The sequence below is a fragment of the Otolemur garnettii genome, unplaced genomic scaffold, assembly GCF_000181295.1.
Source record: "Otolemur garnettii isolate 467f Iridium unplaced genomic scaffold, OtoGar3 scaffold00018, whole genome shotgun sequence".
In the NCBI taxonomy this organism is placed as follows: Eukaryota; Metazoa; Chordata; class Mammalia; order Primates; family Galagidae; genus Otolemur; species Otolemur garnettii.
The window spans coordinates 18,157,122-18,179,245 of NW_003852413.1; the positions used below are offsets into that span (position 1 = coordinate 18,157,122).

At 39.7% G+C, this 22,124-nt stretch overlaps 1 protein-coding gene, 1 non-coding gene and 1 pseudogene across 5 annotated transcripts in view; 1 reads left to right on the forward strand and 2 right to left on the reverse strand.

The window, feature by feature from the left end:
- The window catches only part of KANSL1 (KAT8 regulatory NSL complex subunit 1), a 188,943-nt gene that overhangs the window by 111,790 nt on the left and 55,029 nt on the right, over window positions 1-22,124 (forward strand). For all 4 annotated transcript variants that reach the window (XM_023510999.1, XM_023511001.1, XM_023511002.1 and 1 more), the window contains exons 3-4: window positions 14,285-14,426; window positions 20,153-20,257. In XM_023510999.1, coding sequence (XP_023366767.1) covers window positions 14,285-14,426; window positions 20,153-20,257 — 247 coding nt within the window. The remainder of the gene's footprint in view (window positions 1-14,284; window positions 14,427-20,152; window positions 20,258-22,124) is intronic.
- Window positions 6,295-7,828, reverse strand: LOC105886646 (annotated as a pseudogene).
- LOC111724090 lies at window positions 9,157-9,266 on the reverse strand. Its single transcript, XR_002772457.1, has one exon. It is a non-coding gene; the product is annotated as a U6 spliceosomal RNA (small nuclear RNA).

The following is a 22,124-nucleotide window of genomic DNA, read 5'->3' on the forward strand; positions in this document are numbered from 1 at the left end:
TTGAGCCACAGGCACCGAGCCGAATTTGAATATCCTAACCTTAGTTTTATTTTTGTAAGGAAGAAAGGTGTAGACAGAAACTGATTAGTTCATGCTAGAGGAGCCACTTTGAAGCAGCAATACTATGTAACTGTGAGCCCTTCAGTATTTTGTTTATTTTGCTTTATTCTTGACACATAAGTCTTACCCTCTCTTAAAAGTCAAAGTAACTAGGTTAATGTTTTGTTCAAAATCTTCATATTCAAATTCATGTCTAGTCCTGCAGTTAGCTAACAGGAATTGTAAGCTGTTTTCATACTACTTTGTTGTGCCGCCTTTTCCTCAATGTGGAAACATGTGTTGCAAGGCTCTCTGAGTCCTTTGGGCTTGAGTTAGCTTTTTTTTTTTTTAAGCAGTTTGAAAATTAAGTAGAATAAGGCATTGGCCTAATATCATTGTTTGTATTTACAAATTTCTTATTTGTAAAGTACATACATGCAGACATCATTGAAAATTGATTTACGTTTAAAACACATGGTAGTGCCCATAAGGAAGCCTAGATAATCTAGAACACTGGTTCTCAACCTTCCTAATGCCACAATGTATCTTCCTTGTTACAAAGGGGTCACAACCCACAGGTTGAGCACTGCTGATCTAGAAGAAACCAGTCATGTATATGCCATGACTTAGAAATGTAGAACATACAAATAACAAAATAAGAAGACCTAACTCAGCCCAAAGAATCCGAAGTAATGTATTGTGAGGTACAATTCACCAAGGAAAGACTTTCCCACCAAGGCATGGGCTTTGGAAATAGAAGGTTTTCTTGGAAAATTTCAGGTTGGAGTTTTGCATAGGACATGACAATACAGATTGACTTAGTAATGCTGAGGGACTGTGTTGGAGAAGTTTTATATTTATTGTACTTGGCAGAGGTAGGCTTTGAGAGGAGTTTAAAGTATCTTAAATAATTCTTTAAAGGTTGAACATGTTGTATTACATATCTTGGTCTTTTTCTTTCTTTCTTTTTTTTTTTTTTGGAGACAGAGTCTCAAACCGTTGCCCTGGTAGAGTGTTGTGCCATCACAGCTCACAGCAACCTCAAACTCTTGGGCTCAAGCAATTCTCAGCCTCGCAAAGTAGCTGGGATTACAGGTACTGCCAGAATGCCCGGCTGTTTTTTTTGTTGTTGTTGTTGTCCTTGTTTTAGCTGACCTGGGCTGGGTTCGAACCCGCCAACCTTCGTGTATGTGGCTGGTGCCCTACCCACTGAGCTATAGGCACCGCCTACATATCTCAGTCTTAAACATGTAAAGATTAAGTGTACAGATACAAATTATTTGTCAACCGATCTATAGAAAACTAAAAGGTAGTTAAGAGGCTGGATGGGGTGACTCCTGTCAGTAATCCTAGCACTTTGGGAGGCTGAGGTGGTAGGATCACTTGAGGCCAGAAGTTGGAGGATCCATTGAGCTTTGATAACACTACTGTGCTCTAGCCTGGCCGACAGAATGGAATCTTACCTCTCTCTCTCTCTCTTCTTTTAAATAGGTAGTTTAGAGGTGTCAGTTCATAAAGTTGAAAACTATGGGCTTTGTAGCAAAGGTATGATCAGCAAAGTCCATAATTTGGGAAATTCTAAAGGAGACATAGCTCTGTTACATCCACAAATAGGGAGAAAAACAGAGAAAGGAATCTGTTGCACAAGTGAGATATGTTAACTAAGTAAACTGTGTGGGTCTTATTTGGCTCTGATTTCGACAAAACAACTGAAACAATCTAAGAAATCTGGCCAGAGGGCAGTGTCTGTGGCTCAGTGGGTAGGGCGCTGGCACTATTTATCAAGGGTGGAGGGTTCAAACCTGGCCCCAGCCAAACTGCAACCAAAAAATAGCCGGGCGTTGTGGCAGGCACCTGTAGTCCCAGCTACTCCAGAGGCTGAGGCAAGAGAAGCGCCCAGGAGTTGGAGGTTGCTGTGAGCTGTGTGACACCACAGCACTCTACCAAGGGCACTAAAGTGAGACTCTGTCTCTATTAAAGGAAAAAAGAAATGTGGCCCAAAACTGGGTATTTGACATTAAGTAGTATCAGTTTTTTTAAATTATAAAAAATATGTCTGTATATATATTTTAGGAATTTATTTTTTAGAAATATGGAGTAAAATATTTATAGAGGTAATGGTATGATTTGGAGGATTGGATGCAAAATAATCCACTGTGGTCGGGGATAAGTATTATAGATGAGGTAGGACTGGCGAAGGGTTGATAGTTGAAGTTAGTTGGTGGTTATGTGGGGGTGTAGGAATTTCTTTATCTTTTGGCCTGTATTTGAAATTTTTTTGGAGGAGGGGGAGAGACAGTCTCACTATGTCATCCTAGGTAGAGTGCTGTGGCATCACAGCTCACAGCAACCTCAAACTCTTGGGCTTAAGCGATTCTCTTGCCTCAACCTCCCAAGTAGCTGGGACGACAGGTGCCTGCCACAATGCCAGGCTATTTTTTGTTGCAGTTGTCACTGTTGTTTAGCTGGCCTGAGCTGGATTCGAATCTGCCAGCCTTGGTATATGTGGCTGGCGCTGTAACTACTGTGCTATGGGCGCTGAGCCTATTTGAAATTTTTAATTTAAATAGGACCTAAGGTAAATGAAAAACATAGGAGAAAATCAGGATTGCCTGTATTTTATAAAATTAACATAGATTATTGGGTTCTATATAATCTGGCCCTATTGACCTATATCAAGGTGAGTGTATTTCCTGCCTTCTTCACTATCTGAGCTCTAGCCACATAACCATTTCTTTTTTCTGAGATGACAATCTTTAGACTCTGCCAGTTCTCTTGTCAAAGTCCTCATGTATACTTCAGAGCTCTGTTTAAATGTCTGTATCATAGCTGGGCATGAAGGTTTAGACCTCTACTCTGGGAGGCTGGGGTGGATGTAGATTGCCTGAGCTCAGGAGTTCCAAGACCCCAGCCTAAGCTGGAGTGAGACCCTGCCTCTGAAATAGCTGGGCTTTGTGGTGGGTGCCTATAGTCCCAACTCATCAGGAGGCTGAGGCAAGAGGATCGCTTGTGCCCAAGAGTTTGAGGTTGCTGTGAGCTGTGATGCCACAGCACTCTACCGAGGATGACATAGCGAGACTGTGTCAAAAAAAAGTGTGTACCATAGAGAAGTCTTTTTTAGATGCCCAAGCTAAAACCAGTATCATTATTATGATCGCTTATATTTTGTATGATTGTTTATTAACACATATCTTCCCCCATTAAACTCTAAATCTTAAGGACCTACAGTTCTTGTTTTTGTGTCCCTTGCCCCTACTATAATCCCTATTGAATAATAACTGCTTAAATAGTTTTTAAATGAAAGTAGGAAAGAGAGGGTGAATTCATTATGGGCTAAGTACTTGGCTAAAAGAATCTGCCAAAGTACACAGATTTCATTTCAGTATCAGAGGTAATCTGGTTTAAGCAGTAAAGCAGAATGGTTGGTATTCAGTCCCAAGATGGACAATCAGGATGGATTGGCTATTTATTTAGACTTGGCCCTGGTAATTTTTTTTTTTTTTTGTACATTTGTTTTTTATTACTACCCACTTGTCTAGAAAACTGATGTAACGTAAAGTGAAAGAGAAAGTTTACATTTAAGGTTTTTTTCCTCCCTTGGTTTTATTTTACAACTAAACTGTGGGATATTTAACACTGGACAGTTTTGTTCCCCTTGCCTCCCATGTTTTATTTCCTCCATCTTTTTAAATTCTGGGGACTGATGTCATTGAAATTGTAGCTGATGATACTGTGTCTCTTCTAATGAATGGACTATTTTAGTTTTACTGTTTAGTGTGGAATTCTTTTAGATGACTGCAAAGCCCAAGAAACCCTCAGAGTATGACCTATTGTTTGTTAACTGAAAATACCTCTGTTTCCTGAATTTGTGTGAAGAGATTTCATCTTATTTCTTCTATTATTTTTCTTCCTTGTTTTTTACCTTTTATGAGATGAAGTACAAAGTTCTGGTTTTAAATTGTTATTCTTATCTAATAACACGTTTTAGGTTGCAGTTAGGGTTGCATCATTTTATGTATACCACAACCACATAAGACAGATATTGCTGTTATTTCCAGAAATCCGTTTACATGCTTAGGATCATGTAGTAAATAAAAGTGAGGACTTGCTTTGAAATCTGTTTTCCTGCTGTTTCCCTTATTTATTTCACCATGCTTTTGAGCTAGATAGTGAATATTTACCTTTTCTCTCTCTTTTTTTTTTTAATGTGACTCAGTAATTTCAAGATTTCCTAGTCTGTCCCATGGTGACCCTAACTCTTACTCTGGATGCTGCAAATCTGTCAACTGTATACTCTGAGATGATCTTGGTTTTACTTTATTGGTTTTGTAAATAACCTGGAGATTTCAGAATTAAAGGGTCGCAGAATGTCTTATACACATGGAAGTAGTACTTAACTCTTTGTCAAATAATTTATCTACCAATTTTTGGTTGAGCAAAGCACCCTGTGTTGCATTAAAAGGAAAGAGCCATGAAAGGTCTGAAACATAATCAAAAGAAATTATCACCATTCAGGACCATTTCTTTGTTGTTGCTTTAATGAGATTTTTTTTGAGAGAGAGAGTCCTACTCTGTCACCTAGGCTAGAGTGCAGTGGCATCATCCTAGCTCACAGCAACCTCAAACTCCTGGGTTCAAGGCTCCATTCCTGTAGCTCAGTGCTGGCCATATACACCGGGGCTGGCTGGTTTGAACCCTGCCAAACAACAATGACAACAACAACAATAAAAAAATAGCTGGACGTTGTGGTGGGCACCTGTAGTCCCAGCTACTTGGGAGGCTGAGGCAAGAGAATAATTTAAGTCCAAGAGTTTGAGGTTGCTTTGAGCTGTGACACCATAGCACTCTACTGAAGACAGCATATTGAGACTGTTGTCTCAAAAAAAGAAAAGAAAAAACTCGCAGGTTCAAGCAATCCTCCACCTCATCCTCCCTAGTAGCTGAGACTATAGCCAAGTGGCACCATACCTGACTATTTTTAGTAGAGACGGGGACCTCGCTCAGGCTGGTCATGAACTTACAAAATCTCAGGTGATCCTTCTGTCTCAGCCTCCCAGAGTGCTAGGATTACACACATGATCCACTGTGCCCAGCCTGAGATTTTTTTTAATTTTCTAGATCAGGGAAGAGAAGTTCTATTGGATTTATATACAAATATTCCATCTTGGAATAGGATTAGTTGGCTTAATTACAGGCAGCACTCATGCCTGGTGTGTGATGTGGCTCGATGTCTAGCGTTTAGTGTTGGTTATAAATAAATGAATAGCTTTTGCTATAGCATATGTCTAAGAAAAAAGGAAGTATCAACTACAGCTGCCTGTTACTCTATGCTCTACTGTCTATGGCTGTGCTTCAGGCATCTAAGATAGCCTTTGTTATAGTCCAAGGAGTTGATTTATTAATAGTCTCTTTTAAACCCATTGACTACCAATACATTGATAGTAAGGGGTGTTATATTGTAAATCCTTTTCATTTTCTCTGTTAGCATAAATTACATTTCTTAACACTTGTATTTTAGCAGAATTAATGGTAACCATCTCTGAGTTATGTGATTCAGATCATTGCCTCTTATGGTGCAATAGACAAGATTGTATCATTGACACCTTTGAGGATTCAGTGTACAATTTCTAATAAAATTGTCCCCATACACTTATTAGTGGTTAAATCTCCTTATGTAAAAGTTCCAGTGTTGATCTGGGTTTTTTTTTTTTTTTTGAGACAGTCTCAAGCTGTCACCCTGGGTAGAGTGCTGTGGTGTCACAGCTCACAGCAACCTCAAACACTTGGGCTTAAGTGATTCTCTTGCCTCAGCCTCCCAAGGAGCTGGGACTATAGGCACCTGTCACAACACCTGGCTTTTTGTTGTTGTTGTTGCAGGTGTCGTTGTTTGGCAGCCCGAGACTGGGTTCAAACCCGCCAGCCCTGGTGTATGTGGCTGGTGCCCTAGCTGCTGAGCTATAGTTGTGGAGGCTGATCTGTCCTTTCTTTTTCTCTTTCTTTCTTTCTTTCTTTTTTTTTTTTTTTGTTGGCAATACAGTTGAGGGTTTATTTTGGAAAAAGGCAATCAAATTGGTTTTTAGTTGGGGGCGTATGTAAATTTACCCAGGTGGTAAACTCCCCACAAGGATGGGCTGAGGGATAGGGCTGAGCCTCTGGTGGGTCTCCTGTTCCATGTGCTCCCTGGCACAACAGCCTCCTCCACAGGCTCCGTGGCAGCCGTGTGAGAGGGTGGACTGGAGGGGCTGCAGTGACAGCTCACTTTTGCAGGATATCAGAGGACTCAGACACCAGCTTCTCTTCTTGGGTCTCAAACTTCTTCACAACCACAGCCCTGGAGCTGGTGCAGCTGAAGGAGCTCAGGCCATAGCTGAAGCGAGAGCTTGTGGGGCCCCCATAGGGCAAGCTCAGGCCACCTGAGTAGCCACTGGTGGTCTTAGTGTGGATACCCTTGTTCTGCACCCCCAGCTCCAGCCGGCTCTCCTCTCCCTCCAGCAGTCTCCACATCCAGGGCCAGCTTTACATTCATCAGATCCTGGTATTTCCGCAGCTGCTGAGCCATGTCCTGCTTGGCTTAATGCAGGGCGGCCTACAGCTGGGCCAGCTTAGTGTTGGCATCCTTAAGAGCCAGCTCCTCACACTGCTCAGCATCTGCGGTGAAGGCCTCCAGGTAAGCGCTCTGACCTTTGAGAGCTTTGATCTTATTCTGAGCCGGAGATCTCCATCTTCGTGTGCCACAGGTCATCCCCATGCTTTTCAGCCGGCACCTGCAGCTCCTCGTACTTGGTCTGGTACATGCTCTCAGCCTTAGCCCACCTGCAGTTGGTGATCTCCCTGTACTGGGCGCAGGCCTCAGCAATGATGCTGTCCATATCCAGGGAGCAACTATTGTCCATGGACAGGACCACTGACGTGTCTGAGATCTGGGACTGCAGGTCATGGATCTCCTCTTCATACAATTGCCTGAGGAAGTTGATTTCATCAGTCAGCCCTTCCAGGCGGGACTCCAGCTCCACCTTGTTCATGTATGCGTCATCCACATCCTTCTTGATGAGGACAGATTCATTCTCCAACTCTGTATGCTTGTTGATCTCCTCCTCATACTTATTCTTGAAGTCCACCAGGCCCTGCATGTTGCCAAGTTCTGCCTCCAGCTTCAGCTTCTCCTGGCCCAGTGTGTCCAGCTGTCGCTGAAGGTTGTTGATGTAGCTTTCAAACATGCTGTCCATGTTGCTGCGAGCCGTCTTCTGCTGCTGCAGGAGGTTCCACTTGGTCTCCAGCATCTTGTTCTGCTGCTCCAGGAAGTGCACCTTGTTGATGAAGGAGGCAAACTTGTTGAGGGTCTTGATCGCCTCCTTTTCCTGGATCTGCACAGTCTTAATGTTGGGGTCCACCTCCAGGTTGAGCAACCTCAGGAGGCTCTGGTTCACTTATGACAGCTGTGATGCCACCGCCGCCCCGCGCCCCCTCCAATACCTCCAATCCTGGCGTAGCTTCCACCCAGACCCAGGCCAGTGCCTAGGCCACTCTAGAAGCTGCTGCTGCCCACCCAAGACAAGCTCAAGGAACTAATGCAGGCACCGGGCCCACTGCTGTATGAATGGCTGCTGAAGGCCCGTGGGGCAGAGGTGGACACCTTGTAGGACTTCTGGGTAACCCTGATGGACATGGTGAAGACTTGGAGTAGAGGCAGGAGGGCCAAACCAGAGATTCAGGAAGGAGCAAAAATCTGCTTCTAGGTCAATCTGTCCTTTTCTAATGAAACATTTCCATTAACAGTATCGTTTAAAGCGGCTTTAAAGAACTAAAAACAGGGCTTGGCGCCTGTGGCTCAAACGCCTAAGGCGCCAGCCACATACACCTAAGGTGACGGGTTCAAATCTCCAGCCCGTCCTGCCAAACAACAAGGATGGCTGCAACCAAAAAAAAAAAATTGCCAGGCGTTGTGGCGGGTGCCTGTGGTCCCAGCTACTTGTGAGGCTGAGGCAGGAGACTTGCTTGAGCCCAGGAGGTTGCTGTGAGCTGTGATGCCATAGCACTCTACCCAGGGGAACAGCTTGAGGCTCTGTCTTTAAAAAAGAAAAAAGAAAAACTAATTTTTATCAACATATAAGCTGAACTCTAAATTTGTGAAGGGAAAAAGATTATTTTCATTGTATGGTATATATAGTGTTTGTACAGAGTTTTTTATTTCTAAAAGAAAAGGTTTTTTTTGCTCAGGTACAGACAATAATTTCTATTCTTGAATTCAGTAAAGCAACCTAAGTTTTAGATAGTGTGGTAATAGTCTACTAACCCTGTACAAAGAACTATATAAGTTCACATGACATAAAAAATCTATTTATACAACAAATATTTCTTATATAAATCATGGCTGGCAACACTGAAATTTATTAATCATGTGGTTACACAAAGGTAAATACTGGTACTGTATTTTATTGCATTTAGGTGACCAGAAAGCAATTCATAGTATAAAATTTTAGTGGATTTTAACATAGCAGATAAGGCCAATTTACCTATAAAAAAGCTTATAGCGAGGAGAAAAAAAAAGTTAAAGGAATTCTAACTCATTTGGTAGCCACAGTACATGCAGTATACATTTTGAGATAATGCACACAGCAAAATCATTTGAAGGCATTCTGGAGTCCTGTTCACACACACAGTTAAAGCAATTATTTCACTAATTGTTACCATAGAATAAGCAACAAGAAAGAGTTCAATGACTTACTAATATTGGAATTCATATATCTCTTCATTGTTGATAACAAAGAAACCAAATCGTTGTATTTAAAGTGTAATTCTGTAACCTTTGTCCTATGTTCCTTTTTGAAGTCTGTATAGTATCAAGCATGTCCCTAATATTAAATCACTATCTCTTGAACTCTAAATTATCAGAGTAATAATTTATATTATTTTGAATATAGGGTTATAAGGATACCTGCCTTTGCCTCTGATGAGCTAAGTTTCTATCTCTTACTGCTTTTGTTAAGGAAAAAACCATATGATGTTAAAGTCTTGTTCTTGTGATAACAATCTGCCCTGCCACTGGCATATGGTAACATCTTCATAGCTCATCCCAGACTTGCTAATTGTATATCACTCCACTTTACTAACACCTCAGCTTTCTGCTCATGTTGCTGGTATTTTGCCTGTCATCCTTACGCAAGGGCCATGCTAATCTTCTCTGTATCGTTCCAATTTTAGCGTGTATGTTGCCGAAGCAAGGACATTGCTTGCTTTGAATACAAGATATTCTGTGGACACTTGGGATGGGGTTTTCCATTTTTCATTATAGATACTCAAAAGCTTGAGCAGCATTATGGAATAATAACGTGACAACTTTCTATGGAAAATCAATTCTAGTTCTAAAGCATTATATAATAGATATAAAACCTGTTCAGAAATTGAGAATTGCTGAATTACCTTGGCCACCTTTATTTAATTAGTTTATTAGTCTCCCCCCAAATATAACCAGGCTCACTTTGCTTTCCATTTTTTTTTTTGAGACAGAGTTTCCCAATGTTGCCCTGGGTAGAATGCTGTGGTGTCACAGCTCACAGCAACCTCAAATTGATAGGTTTAAGCTTCTCTTGCCTCAGCCTCCCAAGTAGTTGAGACTACAGGCTTCTGCCACAACACCCAGCTTTTTTTTGTTGCTGCAGTTGTCACTGCTAGTTTTTAGCAGACCCGGGCTGGGTTCAGACCTGCCAGCCCCAGTGTATGTGGCTGGCACCCTAACTACTGACTATGGGCTCCAAGCCTTTTTTTTTTTTTTCTTTTTTTTTTTTGAGATGTGGAGTCTCACTTTGTCACTCTCAGTAGATTGCTATAGTGTCGTAGCTCACGGCAACCTCAAACTCTTGGCTCAGGCTGTTCTCTGGCCTCAGCCTCCCAAGTAGCTGGGATTACAGGCGCCTGCCACAACTCCCAGCTAGTTGTTAGAGATGGGGACTTGCAGTTGGGCGGGGCTGGGGGGGGTTGCTTTAGCCCAGTCTAGTCTTGAACTCTTGAGCTCAAGCAGTCCCCTTGCCTCGGATTATAGGTGTGAGCCATCACACCTGGCCTCACTTTATATTGTTACTACAGAGAATACCCTGTGTAGTAGGCCTGCTTCTTCTGATCTCCTTTCATTAATATAGAAGAAAAAAAGATAATTATAAAAATTTGCATGGACTAAAATATTTTATTTTTTTATTTTTATTTATTTTTTAATGTATTTTCAAGCTTCCAAGACGGCGAAAAAGAAAAGAAATATTTGTTTGGTTATTAACAAATAGGTTTCATCTTTGCTGCCAATTTGGAGTGCTTGGTGTCCTGAACACTGTCCTGAGAAGGCTTATGAGCTAAGTTCAGGATCTTTGGGAGAGACTGCCAGAATCTTTTTTGTCTACCAAGGATGACTAGGGAGGAAGTGGCATGAATTTGCCAAGAAATTATCTTTTCTTTGCTTTGGTTTTTATTAAGAAGGTTTTGGCTGGCAACTGTCAGTTTGTAGAACAGATTTATCTGTGAGTAAACTGTAATTAAATAGATTTCTGTCAATTTTATCATCAGTTTTTGGCTTCAGATATCTTTTACAATACTTGATTCTTCTTACACTGTTGTACTTCCTTGAATACTCAGAATTTGAAAAGAAATAAAGGACCTATGTGATTCGTTAAACTTAAGAGTGACTGCAAGAGATTAGTTTGTAAATTTATTGAAGAAAGTCGTATCATTGACTGGTGTTGGGATGACCTGCAAAGGATGCTGTTAGAGTAGCCAGTGGGGGTGATTGATGGGTACCTGGTATAGTGGTAACTTTAAAAAATGAAAGGAACGTGAACAACCAAGAGATACTGCAGAACAGGAAGATCGTGAGCCTTAAAAGGTAATAAAACTCATTTGAGGTGTAGCTAGCTTTTTCTCTTTGGAGGGTAGGGTCTTTTTATAATTCAAGAATAAATTTTTTTTTTTTTTTTTGAGATAGAGTCTTTGGCACCCTCAGCAGAGTGCTATGGTGTCATAACTCACGGCAACCTCAAACACTTCAGCTCAAGTGATCCTTTTGCCTTAGCTAACCAAGTAACTGGGACTACCGGCGCCTGCCACAACGCCTGGCTATTTTTAGAGATGGGGGTCTCACTCTTATTCAGGCTGGTGTAGAACTGCTGAGCTCAGGCAGTCCAGCCAGTTCAACCTTCCAGAGTGCTGGGATTACAGGCATGAGCCACTGTGCCCGGCTACCCTAGGTTATTCTTGATACCTTGAGGTGCTTTCCTAGATTTGAGCTAGAACTAGACCTGCAGCCAACACTGAAACAGACAAATGTACTTAAAAATAATTTTATCTTATACTGGTTCTGTCAAGGTTAGGGAACTATTAAATGCCTTGTTTCTGTAAAAGGGAAATAATTGATAATACTTTATCACAGTCATTGATTTGAGTGGCTAATGTTTGGCCCATACGGAAGTTAACATACTATTGCTAGCTATCCTTGGTCACTTTTCTCCTTTCTTTTTCCTTTTATTCTTTCTCCTTTCCTTTCCTTCCTTTTTTCTGGAGGTGGGCAGCATCTTCCTCTGGTACCCAGGCTGTGGCAGAATCACAGCCCAGGCTCCTGGACTCAAGTGGTCTTCCTGCCTGAGCATCCTGACTGGTTAGGATTTTACAACACACACCACTTTGCCTGGCTACTTTAAAAAATGTTTTTGTGGAGACAGGGGCTCTCTGTGTTGTCCATGCTGGTCTTGAACTAGGCAGGGCCTCCTAAATGCTGTGATTAAATTGTAAGCCATAGCACCTATTCCCTTGGACTTAATTAATATCCCACAGTTGGATACTCCTTTCTAACCTGACTCTGGTTTGTTCTCTTTTATTATTGACATTAGGTTATGTTTTGTCCCATTGAGAGACTGTGTAAAAGTTCATGTATAATCACTACTTAAAATTTTTAGGGATGAGTATTTGTATTCTGATTGGAAATAGGGCTAGGAAAAATAATTTTGTTGTAAATTATGCAATGTTTTTATTACAGAATATAGTAGGTATCATGTACCCTCTCTAATATATTTTTTTTTTTTTTGAGACGGAGCCTCAAGCTATCCCCCTGGGTAGAGTGCCCTGGCATCACGCTCACAGCAACCTCCAACTCCTGGGCTCAAGCGAGTCCCCTGCCTCAGTCTCCCAAGTAGCTGGGACCACAGGCGCCCACCACAATGCCTGGCCATTTTTTGGTTGCAGCCATCATTGTTGTTTGGCGGGCCCGGGCTGGGGATTCGAACCCACCACCTTAGGTGTATGTGGATGGCGCCTTAGCCGCTTGAGCCACAGGCACTGAGCCTCTAATATTTAAAGAATGTTAAAACGATACCACATTTCTATATTTTTAAAGAGATATCTCTTTTTTAAACAATGTAATGTTGACATCTTTTTTGAAAAAGAGATGTCAACATTACATTGTACCCCCTTTCCCAGAGATATGAGAACTGTTATTGGGAATTTGTAGTATATGAGTTCTTTATATGTTCTCCGGTCTCTTTACTATTTCCATTCAACATTGTTGACATTTAGTAATATTAATACATAAAGTAATTGCTAAACACTATATCATTAGAAGTTTCTATGATGTTTAATCTTTAGTTACATGTGCTACTGGCTATCTTCTACTGCAGTAGCTTCCCTTTTAACTTTATTTGGTCTTTTATTATATGTTGAAAATTAGGTGATGTTTTTGTGTCTTATTTAAGAAATCCTTTCCTTCTATAAGTCCTGAAGAGATACTCCTTTTTTTTTTTTTTTTTAAAGTTTGGCGGTTCAGATTTAGCGATTACATCATGAAGAGAGCTAATTTTACTTTTTCCATCTAACAAACTGATCAGTATAATATATTCAATAGTTCAGTCTTCCCCACTAATTTGAATGCCATATCTTTTATACATTTAATTCTAAGTTTCTAGGTCCTGTGTAGTCTGTCTGTTGTTCGATTACTGTCTGTTCTACACTGCCTTAATTATTATAGCTTTGTAATAAGTTGTGTTGCCTGACAATTTTGTTCCAAATTTCTTGACATTTGGTTTTTTCTTCATGTGAAATTTTGGATCTGTTTCTCACCTTACATTAAAAGCCTTGTAGGGGATTTAGGGATTTCTTTGAATTTCTAGATGTATGCACAACTTGCTATCCTAAAAAAAATGTATGCTGTCATTTATATAGATATTTATGCCTTCCAGGTTTTATTATTTTCCCTATATTTTTATGTCATAATACCTTGCATTGGTATTATAAATATTGCTTATTAAAAATGAGTATTTTCTGGAGTGGGTACAGTGGCTCATGCCTGTGATCCTAGTACTCTGGGAGACCGAGGTGGGATTGCTTGAGCTCAAGAGTTCAAGACCAGCCTGAGTAAGATTGAGACCTGTCTCTACTATTAATAGAAAAATTAGCCAGGCATTATGGTGGGTACCTATAGTCTCAGCTACTCAGGAGGCTAAGGCAAGAGGGATCACTTGAGCCCCCAAGCATTTGAGGTTGCTGTGAGCTGTGATAGTACAGCACTCTTGTCTCAAAAAGAAAAAAAAAAATACATGCATTTTTTGGCCAGGTGTGATGGCTCACTCCTGTAGTTCTAGCACTCAGGCCAAAGCAGGAGTACTGCTTGAGCTTAGGAGTCTGAGACTCCATCTCTCCTAAAAATAGAAAAAATTAGCCAGCTGTGGTGGCACATGTCTGTAGTCTACTGAGGAGTCTGAGGTAGGAGGATCATTTGAGCAAGAGAGTTGCTGTGAACTAGGCTGATGTCATGGCACTCTAGCCTGGGCAACAGGGTGAGACTATCTAACTCCCCCCCCCCCAATATATATATTTTTTACTTTTCTATTAGTTTATGTTGATATTTACTCAGCACCTTTGCTGAATTCTTAACTAGCTTTAATAATTTATAATGTCTCTTGGATTTTCTGTATAGGTTGTCTTTATATCTGTCTTATTTTAACATAGAAAATGCTAATATCTCATGAAAAATTTAATTTCAGAAAAATAGATGCTACAGGAACAGGATACTAGGAGGCAGTTCCACTTAATTTGGGAAGTACCTATAGGAAGGGTTTTATCCAAGTGTGTCCTGTTGGGAGTGTATATATATGGGTGATGGTGTGTCTTAGGTCTTTCTTGACACTAGAATTAGTGTATATAAAGGCCTACTCCTAATTCTTACCCATGGATACTGCTGCTGCCTATGGATTTCATTCACTTTATTTCCTTTTAGGAGACGCAGGTCAGAATGGAGATGGGCTGCAGACCGAGCAGCTATTGTCAGCCGCTGGAACTGGCTTCAGGCTCATGTTTCTGACTTGGAATATCGAATTCGGCAGCAAACAGACATTTACAAACAGATACGTGCTAATAAGGTAATTACCCCTCTTACCCTGTACCCCTCCCACCTCTTCAGTAAGGCTTAACTATTTCATAGTAAATAGTTTAGTGATCTGATATAGTGATTTAATTTAAGAGCCCGATACTGCTTAGGGTAGTTCAGAAAACACTGTTAGAATATAATTTTTTTTTTTTGGCCCAGGCCGAGTTTGAACCTGCCACCTCCAGTACATGGGGCCATTGCCCTACTCCTTTGAGCCACAGGCACCACCCCAGAATATAATGTTTTTAACAAAACAGTGTGAGTGTCACAAGAGAAAGAGAGTATATAATGTAAGGTATTCATATAACTCTGATATCTGTTACATTTGTGGAAAAGTACTATGGAGGATTTTCATCTTCCTGCAGTTTTTCTTAGACGCGTTTTTGTTTTATTGGCAAGCTTCCCTTGATTTCTTGTGGAGAAATAGGGTTTTCACTAGAAGATTATTCAGGCAAAATTAGACATTGGTGATTAGAATTTTTATTTTCCTGTGTTCTCCTGTCTGTGGAGGACTGATTGCTACTGCACAACTTTTGACAGTTGACATTATGCATAGTTTTACTTCTTGAAAAATCAACTTGAAAAATGTCCTCTAATCAGATTGGATGTGACTCAAGACATTTGCACAGAAAGCAAATGGATTCAGCAAATAATGAGTGCCTACCACATAACAGCATAGTCCAGTCACAGTGGTGAACAGAAGTCCTGCGCTCATGGAGCTTCTGTTCTTACAGAGTATTTTTTCTTTTTTTAAGTCTTAATAGTTTGGTATGGTTGAGCTCTGTGACTAACATGACATAGGGCTCTAGATAAAATCTGTTGCTCCTAAAAATAAGTGCCATAATGCTTTTCCTTAGTACTAGTCAAAGCTTTAAGAAAATTGCTATACCATGAACAGTATATACTTACAAGCCAAAGGACAAAGGTTGATCAACTAACAAGATAAATAAAATTATCAGCGTTTGAAGTAAAAGTTCTGTAGTCTCCTGTATCATTTAAACTTTTATGCCATAAATTCCTGGGCAGGTGCTATAGGTCATGCCTGTAATGCTAACACATTGGGGTACTGAGGTGAGAGGATGACTTGAGCTCAGGTGTTTGAGACCAGCCATGGCAAAACAGTGAGACCCTGTCTCTATAAAAATTTTTAAAAATTAGCTGGACAGAGTGGTGTATGACTGTGGTCCCAGTTATGCAGGAGACTGAGGCAAGAGAATCACTTGAGGCTGCAGTGAGCTATGATCATGCCACTGTGCTCTAGTTTAGGCAACAGAGTGACACCCTGTCATCAACAAATACATATATACATATATATCTATCTTTTATTCTGTAATTTCCACTGGAGATTTCTTCAGGCTTCTCTCCAAATTCGGTTTATATATAAATCTCCAAAAGTTTGGTTAAACATTATAATTGAGGACACAGTCCTGGGGATGCACTTAAAAAATTTTTTTTTCCCTTAGAGAACAAATTAAATCCCAACTGACTTTGTTAAAAATTAGCTAGAGCAAAAGTGAAAAATATTCCACGGGTCATGAATATTTTGCTTTCCTTAGCTCTTTGCAAAGGAAATTTTAAAGTGAGGTTTGTAGAATGTGAACTCAAATGGTGGACCACATCCATGTGACTCGATATGCCAATCCCAAGGAGAAAAAAAACAGTCTTTCTCTATCAGGTACGCCTTCACTTTTTGTTTCTAGGTTTTCACAGCCAGTAGTTCAGGGAGAATTTCTGTATTTGAGAACTAATGTCTCTTAGTAACAACTGAGTATAATAGTACTAGTAAGTATTGCTTCATCTTTTTATGTACATTCATAAATATATGTATGTGGGTTTATGTATGTGTATGTTATATATGTTATGTTATTTTAGTTCCCTGTTACAAAACTACCACATTTCATAGAACCTAAGATGCTGTTGATTGTAAGATGCACCTCTATTCTGCATAGCAAAAAGAAATGATTTCCCCTAAACTAGGGAGAACAGCAATTATAAGATGCATCTTGATTGTGGTATTAGGTGATTTTGTCACGTACACATCAGAGTATACTTGACAGAAACTGAGTTGGTGTAGCTTACTATCCACTTGGACTATATGGTATACAGCTTATTGCCTGTAGGCTGCACACCTGCACAATGTTTTGCTATACTGACTGCTGTAGGCAGTTATAACACAATGGTAGGTACTTATGTATCTCAACATAACTAAACATAGAAAGTACTGTAAAGATATGGTATAAAAACAAAAACGGTTACAGTGGATGGGGCTTACAGGACTAGAAGTTGCTCTGGGTGAGTCAGTTAAGTGGTGAGTGAATATTAAGGCTTAGGACATTACCATACACTATTACAGATTTTATAAACACTGTGTACTTAGGCTATGCTAAATTTTTTTTTGAAAGATTTTTCTTTCTTCAAAGATAACCTTAGCTTGCAGTAACCTTTTGATACGATAAACTTTTTATTTTAACCTTTTGGCTTTTATAATAATACTTATTCTTAAAACACAAACCCATTATTTACTTGTACAAAGATTTTTTTTTCCCTATACTTAATCTACAAGTCTCTTCTATTTAAAAGTAAATTCTTTTAAACATTTTTTCTTTTTTGGAGGCAGACTTTTACTTTGTCACCCTAGGTAGAGTGCCATGGCATCTTGGGCTCAAGCAATTGTATTGCCTGGGACTACAGGTGCCCGCCACAATGCGAGGCTGTTTTTAGAGATGGGGGGGTCTCACCCTTGCTCAGGCTGGTCTTGAACTCATGAGGTCAGGCGTTCTGCTTGCCTTAGCCTCCCAGATGCTGGGATTACAGACGTGAGCCTCCGTGCTTTTAACTTTTCATATTAAAAACTAAGACACAAATATACACATTAACTAGTCCTGCCAAGGGTCAGGGTCGTCAGTATTACTGTCCTAGACACCTTTGTATCTTGTTCCACTGGAAGGTCTTCTGGAACAAAAACATGATGCTGCCATCTCCTGTACTAACAGTGCCTTCTTTTGGAATACTTCTTGAGGACCTACTTGAGGATATTGTTGTAATTAGCTTTTCTTTATAAGTGGAAGGAGTACACTATAAAATACATTAAAATAGTAAAAATAAAGTACAATAAATATACACATCAGTCATATAGTTTTTTATTATTGTTATCAATTATTATAGATAATTGTATGTGGTAGACTTGAGGATCTTAGGTGTTCTACAAAAATTTTTAAGGATAATTAATTAGATTATTTTCAAAAGAAGTTCAAAGCACAGTAAGTATATTCTTTTTCTTTCTTTTTTTCTTTTTTTTTTTGTAGGAGAGGAGTAAGTATATATATATATTTTTGCAGTTTTTGGCCGAGTCTGGGTTTGAACCCACCACCTCCAGCCATAACAAACTATTATAAAGTGGGTGGCTTAAAATGCACCAAATTGTCTCATAGTTTTAGAGGCTAGAAGTCTGAAATTAAGGAGTCATCAGAGCAGTGCTGAAGGTTCTAGGGAAGAATCCTTCCTTGCCTTTTTCTAACTTCTGGTGATAAGTGGCAATCCTTGGCCTGTAGCTACATCACTCTTATTGCTGCCTCCCACCTTCACATGACCATTTTCCTCTGTATGTCTTTGTCCGGATTTTCAGCCCCCACTACAGGGCTTATTTTATTTTGATTACATCTCCAAAGATCCTGCTTCCAAAGAACGCCACAGTTACAGGTTCTGGGAAGACTTCAATTTTCGAGGGGACACTATTCAACCCAGTCTAACAAATAAATCATGGAATTCTCCCACAATGATATATTCACATGCATTTGGACTTTATGTAACGCTATTAAATAAGAGAAGTCTTTGAGCACTTACTATGTACCAGGCACTCTACTAAGCACTTTCTTGTCATCTTTAGTTTTAAAGATAAGAAATGGAGAGTCAAAGAGTTTAAGTTGTTCATACATCTAAGCGAGTGCAGAGCTGACTTTTGGGTGTCTGGCTCCAGTGCTATTGCTCAAGTTAGCAGTCACTTTAAGTGTTTGGTTATTTTTTGAGTTACTGAAATGGAAGGAATTTTCCCTGTGTCTTAGTACTTGGGTTGGTATTCCCATTTCCTGTCCTGCTACAAAATTTGCAGGAACTGCGTGGGTTGTACAGGTCATGCGATGAATCTAGATTTGATGATTAGCTATTGAGTTATAAATTTGTCTTTGGGTGGGGAGTTCAGTAGATGTTGGGCTTTTTTCCCTAAGAATTTACTTTATTGTTAGTATTAGTTTTCTTAAGATGGCATATTAACAAAAAATAGGTATTTGAAAGCAACTGTGTGGTGATTCTGTGATCCAGACACCAGTTTCTGTTCTGTCAAATTAGGTATTACATTCCAAACTGTTAAGTGAGTAAGGTCCCTTTTGGGAACAACAATTCTTGTTGCTCTCTGGAGAAAGAATACAATTTCTAGGAACTCCTCTGTACTTTTCTCTATACTATTGTGTTATTTTAATTTTCATATTTTGTGAGCTTATTTTTTTTAAAAGATGCTTCTGTGCCTTAGAAGGAGAAAGGAAAACAATTTATGTACCTTGAGTATGTAGTAAATGATATGTAGTTGTTTTGTTTTTGTTGTTATTAATTATTCTTTGTTTTGAGATTGAGTCTCTGTCACCCTGAGTAGAATGCCACGGCTGGGAGCCTTGGTCACTTGGATCCCAGCCTTTCTATTTCAGTGTCATAAAGTGATTTTGGTCACCTTTCTTTTTATTCCTGGAGGGGTTTATGTATTTGTTTATTATTTTCATAGTAAGCTAACTTCCACCTTTACTAAGCTGGGCTCATCATGCCTGCTATAGAGAGGATTTGTGGGTTTGTTTTCAATTTCTTTTTATTTCCTGGGATAAATGGGAGATCTGAATTTGCAGTTAAGCAGGAATTTAATCTGAGATAATATTTGTGCTTATAAAAAACCAGGTGCTTTGGGGACAGTTTTTTAAGCTCTTGGCGTCTCATGAATTACAAGGGACACTTCTTGTTTCTCTTGTCTTTTTTTTTGAGATGGAGTCTTATCATTTAGGCTAGAGTACAATGGCTCAAGCGATCTTTCTACTTTAGCTTCCTTAGTAGCTGGGATTATGGGCAGGTGCTATCATGATCAGCTAATTTTTCCATTTTTTTGATGGAGACAAGAGTCTCATCTTTGTTCAGGCTGGCCTCAAGCAGTCTTCCACCTCCCAAAGTTGTAGGGCTTAGCCACCATACTTGTTCTCACTCAGGTGTTTGCTCAGATACAATTGGTTGAGGTCATGATTTAGAATAGTAACACTTTCAACTTTAGTAATCCTGAAACCATGTCTGTGATTAGGTAAAGAAGAGAAATTGCATTGCTACTATTAATCCAGTACAGTCTAGTTGGAAGTACCATAATCTGGTAAGATTACAGATCTGGAAGATCTGAACAAAGATGCTAAATGGCTAACAAGACACGTATGTCAGAGTATTCAAGTAGAAGAGAGGGTGAAGCTTGAGTTTGAGTCTTATGCCTTAGTAAATAACTCTGCTACTGCTAAGCCTTTTACTTTTAAGAGGAGAAGTAAAGTTGCTGCTGGCATAGTTTTTGAACCATAGGATAGAGAAAAGGCCACAGGTAAGCTAACTAACCTCAATCCTTTTGAGATTAACTCCTGGCTCAGAGTTAAATTGAATTTGTAATTTATATCACTCAACGCTGTTTCTCTCTTCTCTGTCCTGCAGGGATTAATAGTTCTTGGGGAGGCACCTTCCCCAGAGCACACAACGACAGACTCATTTCTTCCACTTAGTTCTGAGGTGAAGACAGATCATGGGACTGATAAGTTGGTAAGTATAAAAAAGATAGACAAGGGGAAATGAGTAAGAATTCAGGGTATAGCTTTGGCGCACAATTTATTCTTTGTAACTAGGATCCTTACCTTGGCTAAACTATAAGGGAACTATATCTTCTTTTATCACTTCGGCATTTCGAGATCTACATTCCTAAATAGGCAACACAGGGCCTTTCTACCTGTTTGTGTAGTTGATTGTACAATTTAAAAGCAGTTCCTGCCTACCAAGATACCACTGCCAGAACAGGTGTGGCATTATGGAATAATATTTGGAATCAGGAGACACCTTTGAGTAGTAAGGTAACCTTTCTGGGGCATTGGAACACATATAAATTAAACTTAAAATAATGTTATAAATGCTTTTTCTTTGGGTGACTAACTCTTATTCTGTAATGAGCATAAAACTATCATCTTCTGTATTCTTAGATAGAGCTAGCTCACATCCCCCTCTTCACTGATTCTTTCCCTTTGCCTATTTTTTCTCAACTTAAAAAAAATTTTAGTTTTGAGACAGTCTCTTTTCACTTAGGCTTGAGAGAGGGTCTCTTTTCACTTAGGCTAAAGTACAATGGCACAATTATAATTCACGGCAATCTTGAACTCCTGGGCTGAAGCAGTCCTCCTGCCTCTGCCTCCAGAGTAGCTAGAACTACAGGTATGCTCCATCAAATATGGCTAATGAAGTCTGGCATTGTTTCCCAGGGTACTCTCAAGCCGGCCTCAAGCAGTCTTCCAACTTTAGCCTCCCAAAGTGCTGGGATTATTAGGTGTGGGCCAACTGACCCTAGTCCTCTTTCTCTTTAATACCACACTTTCTTTGCTTTATAAATTCAAAGAGTACTCATTTATTTCTTTCACTTTTTACTTTCCTTAAAAGGTAATGGCCTGGCTTTTATGATTAGCTTTTATAAATATTAACATTTCTTGATTTAAGTCCCAGTGACTTAGGAATGTCAAATTCTCACAACAATGTTTATTATTTTCATTATGCTTCAAATCATAATTAGAGCCAGTAAGCAATGCTGGCTCTTTAAATTGTGGGTAAAACTAGCCATTCTTCTTGTATCTGCAAATCAGCCAAGGTTTTTCTATTTTATTTTTATCATGGTTAACAGGAATTCATGTGATATGGAAACTAACTATGAGAACGATCTTGGAGATGTTTATATATTAGAAAGATCTCTCAGGCTGCACCTGTGGCTGAGTGGGTAGGGCGCCATCCCCATATATTGAGAGTAACAGGTTCAAACCTGGCCCTGGCCAAGCTTCAACAAAAATACCTGGGCATTGTGGTGGTTACCTATAGTCTCAGCTACTCAGGAGGCTGAGGCAAGAGAATTGCCTAAGCCCAGGAGTTGGAGGTTGCTGTGAGCTGTGATGCCACAGCACTCTGCCGAGGGTGATAAAGTAAGACTCTATCTCTTTAAAAAAAAAAAAAGAAGAAGAAGAAAGATCTTTCATTCCATTTTGAAAGCCAAGCCACTGTTGCTAATGACAGATGTGAAAATACTAGGAGATAAATAATTTTTTTGTTTACTGTATTTTTGTTTTTTTATGGTCGTTTGACTCTGTTGTCCCAAGCTAGAATGTCCTGGGATCATAGCTCACAGCAACTTCAGACTCTGAACTTAAGTGATCTTCCTAGGCTTCCTAAGTACCAGGATTACAAGCGCCCACCACAATTCATGGCTCAGTTTTTTAGTTTTAGTAGAGAGAGGATCTCACGCTTGCTCAGGCTTAGTCTAAAACTCATGAGATCAAAGGATCCTCCCAAACGTGGCCTCTAAGAGTGTTAGGCATGAGCTACTGTGTCCAGCCTAATACTTCTTAACTAGAAATTAGTTTTTTGTTTTTTTTTTTTT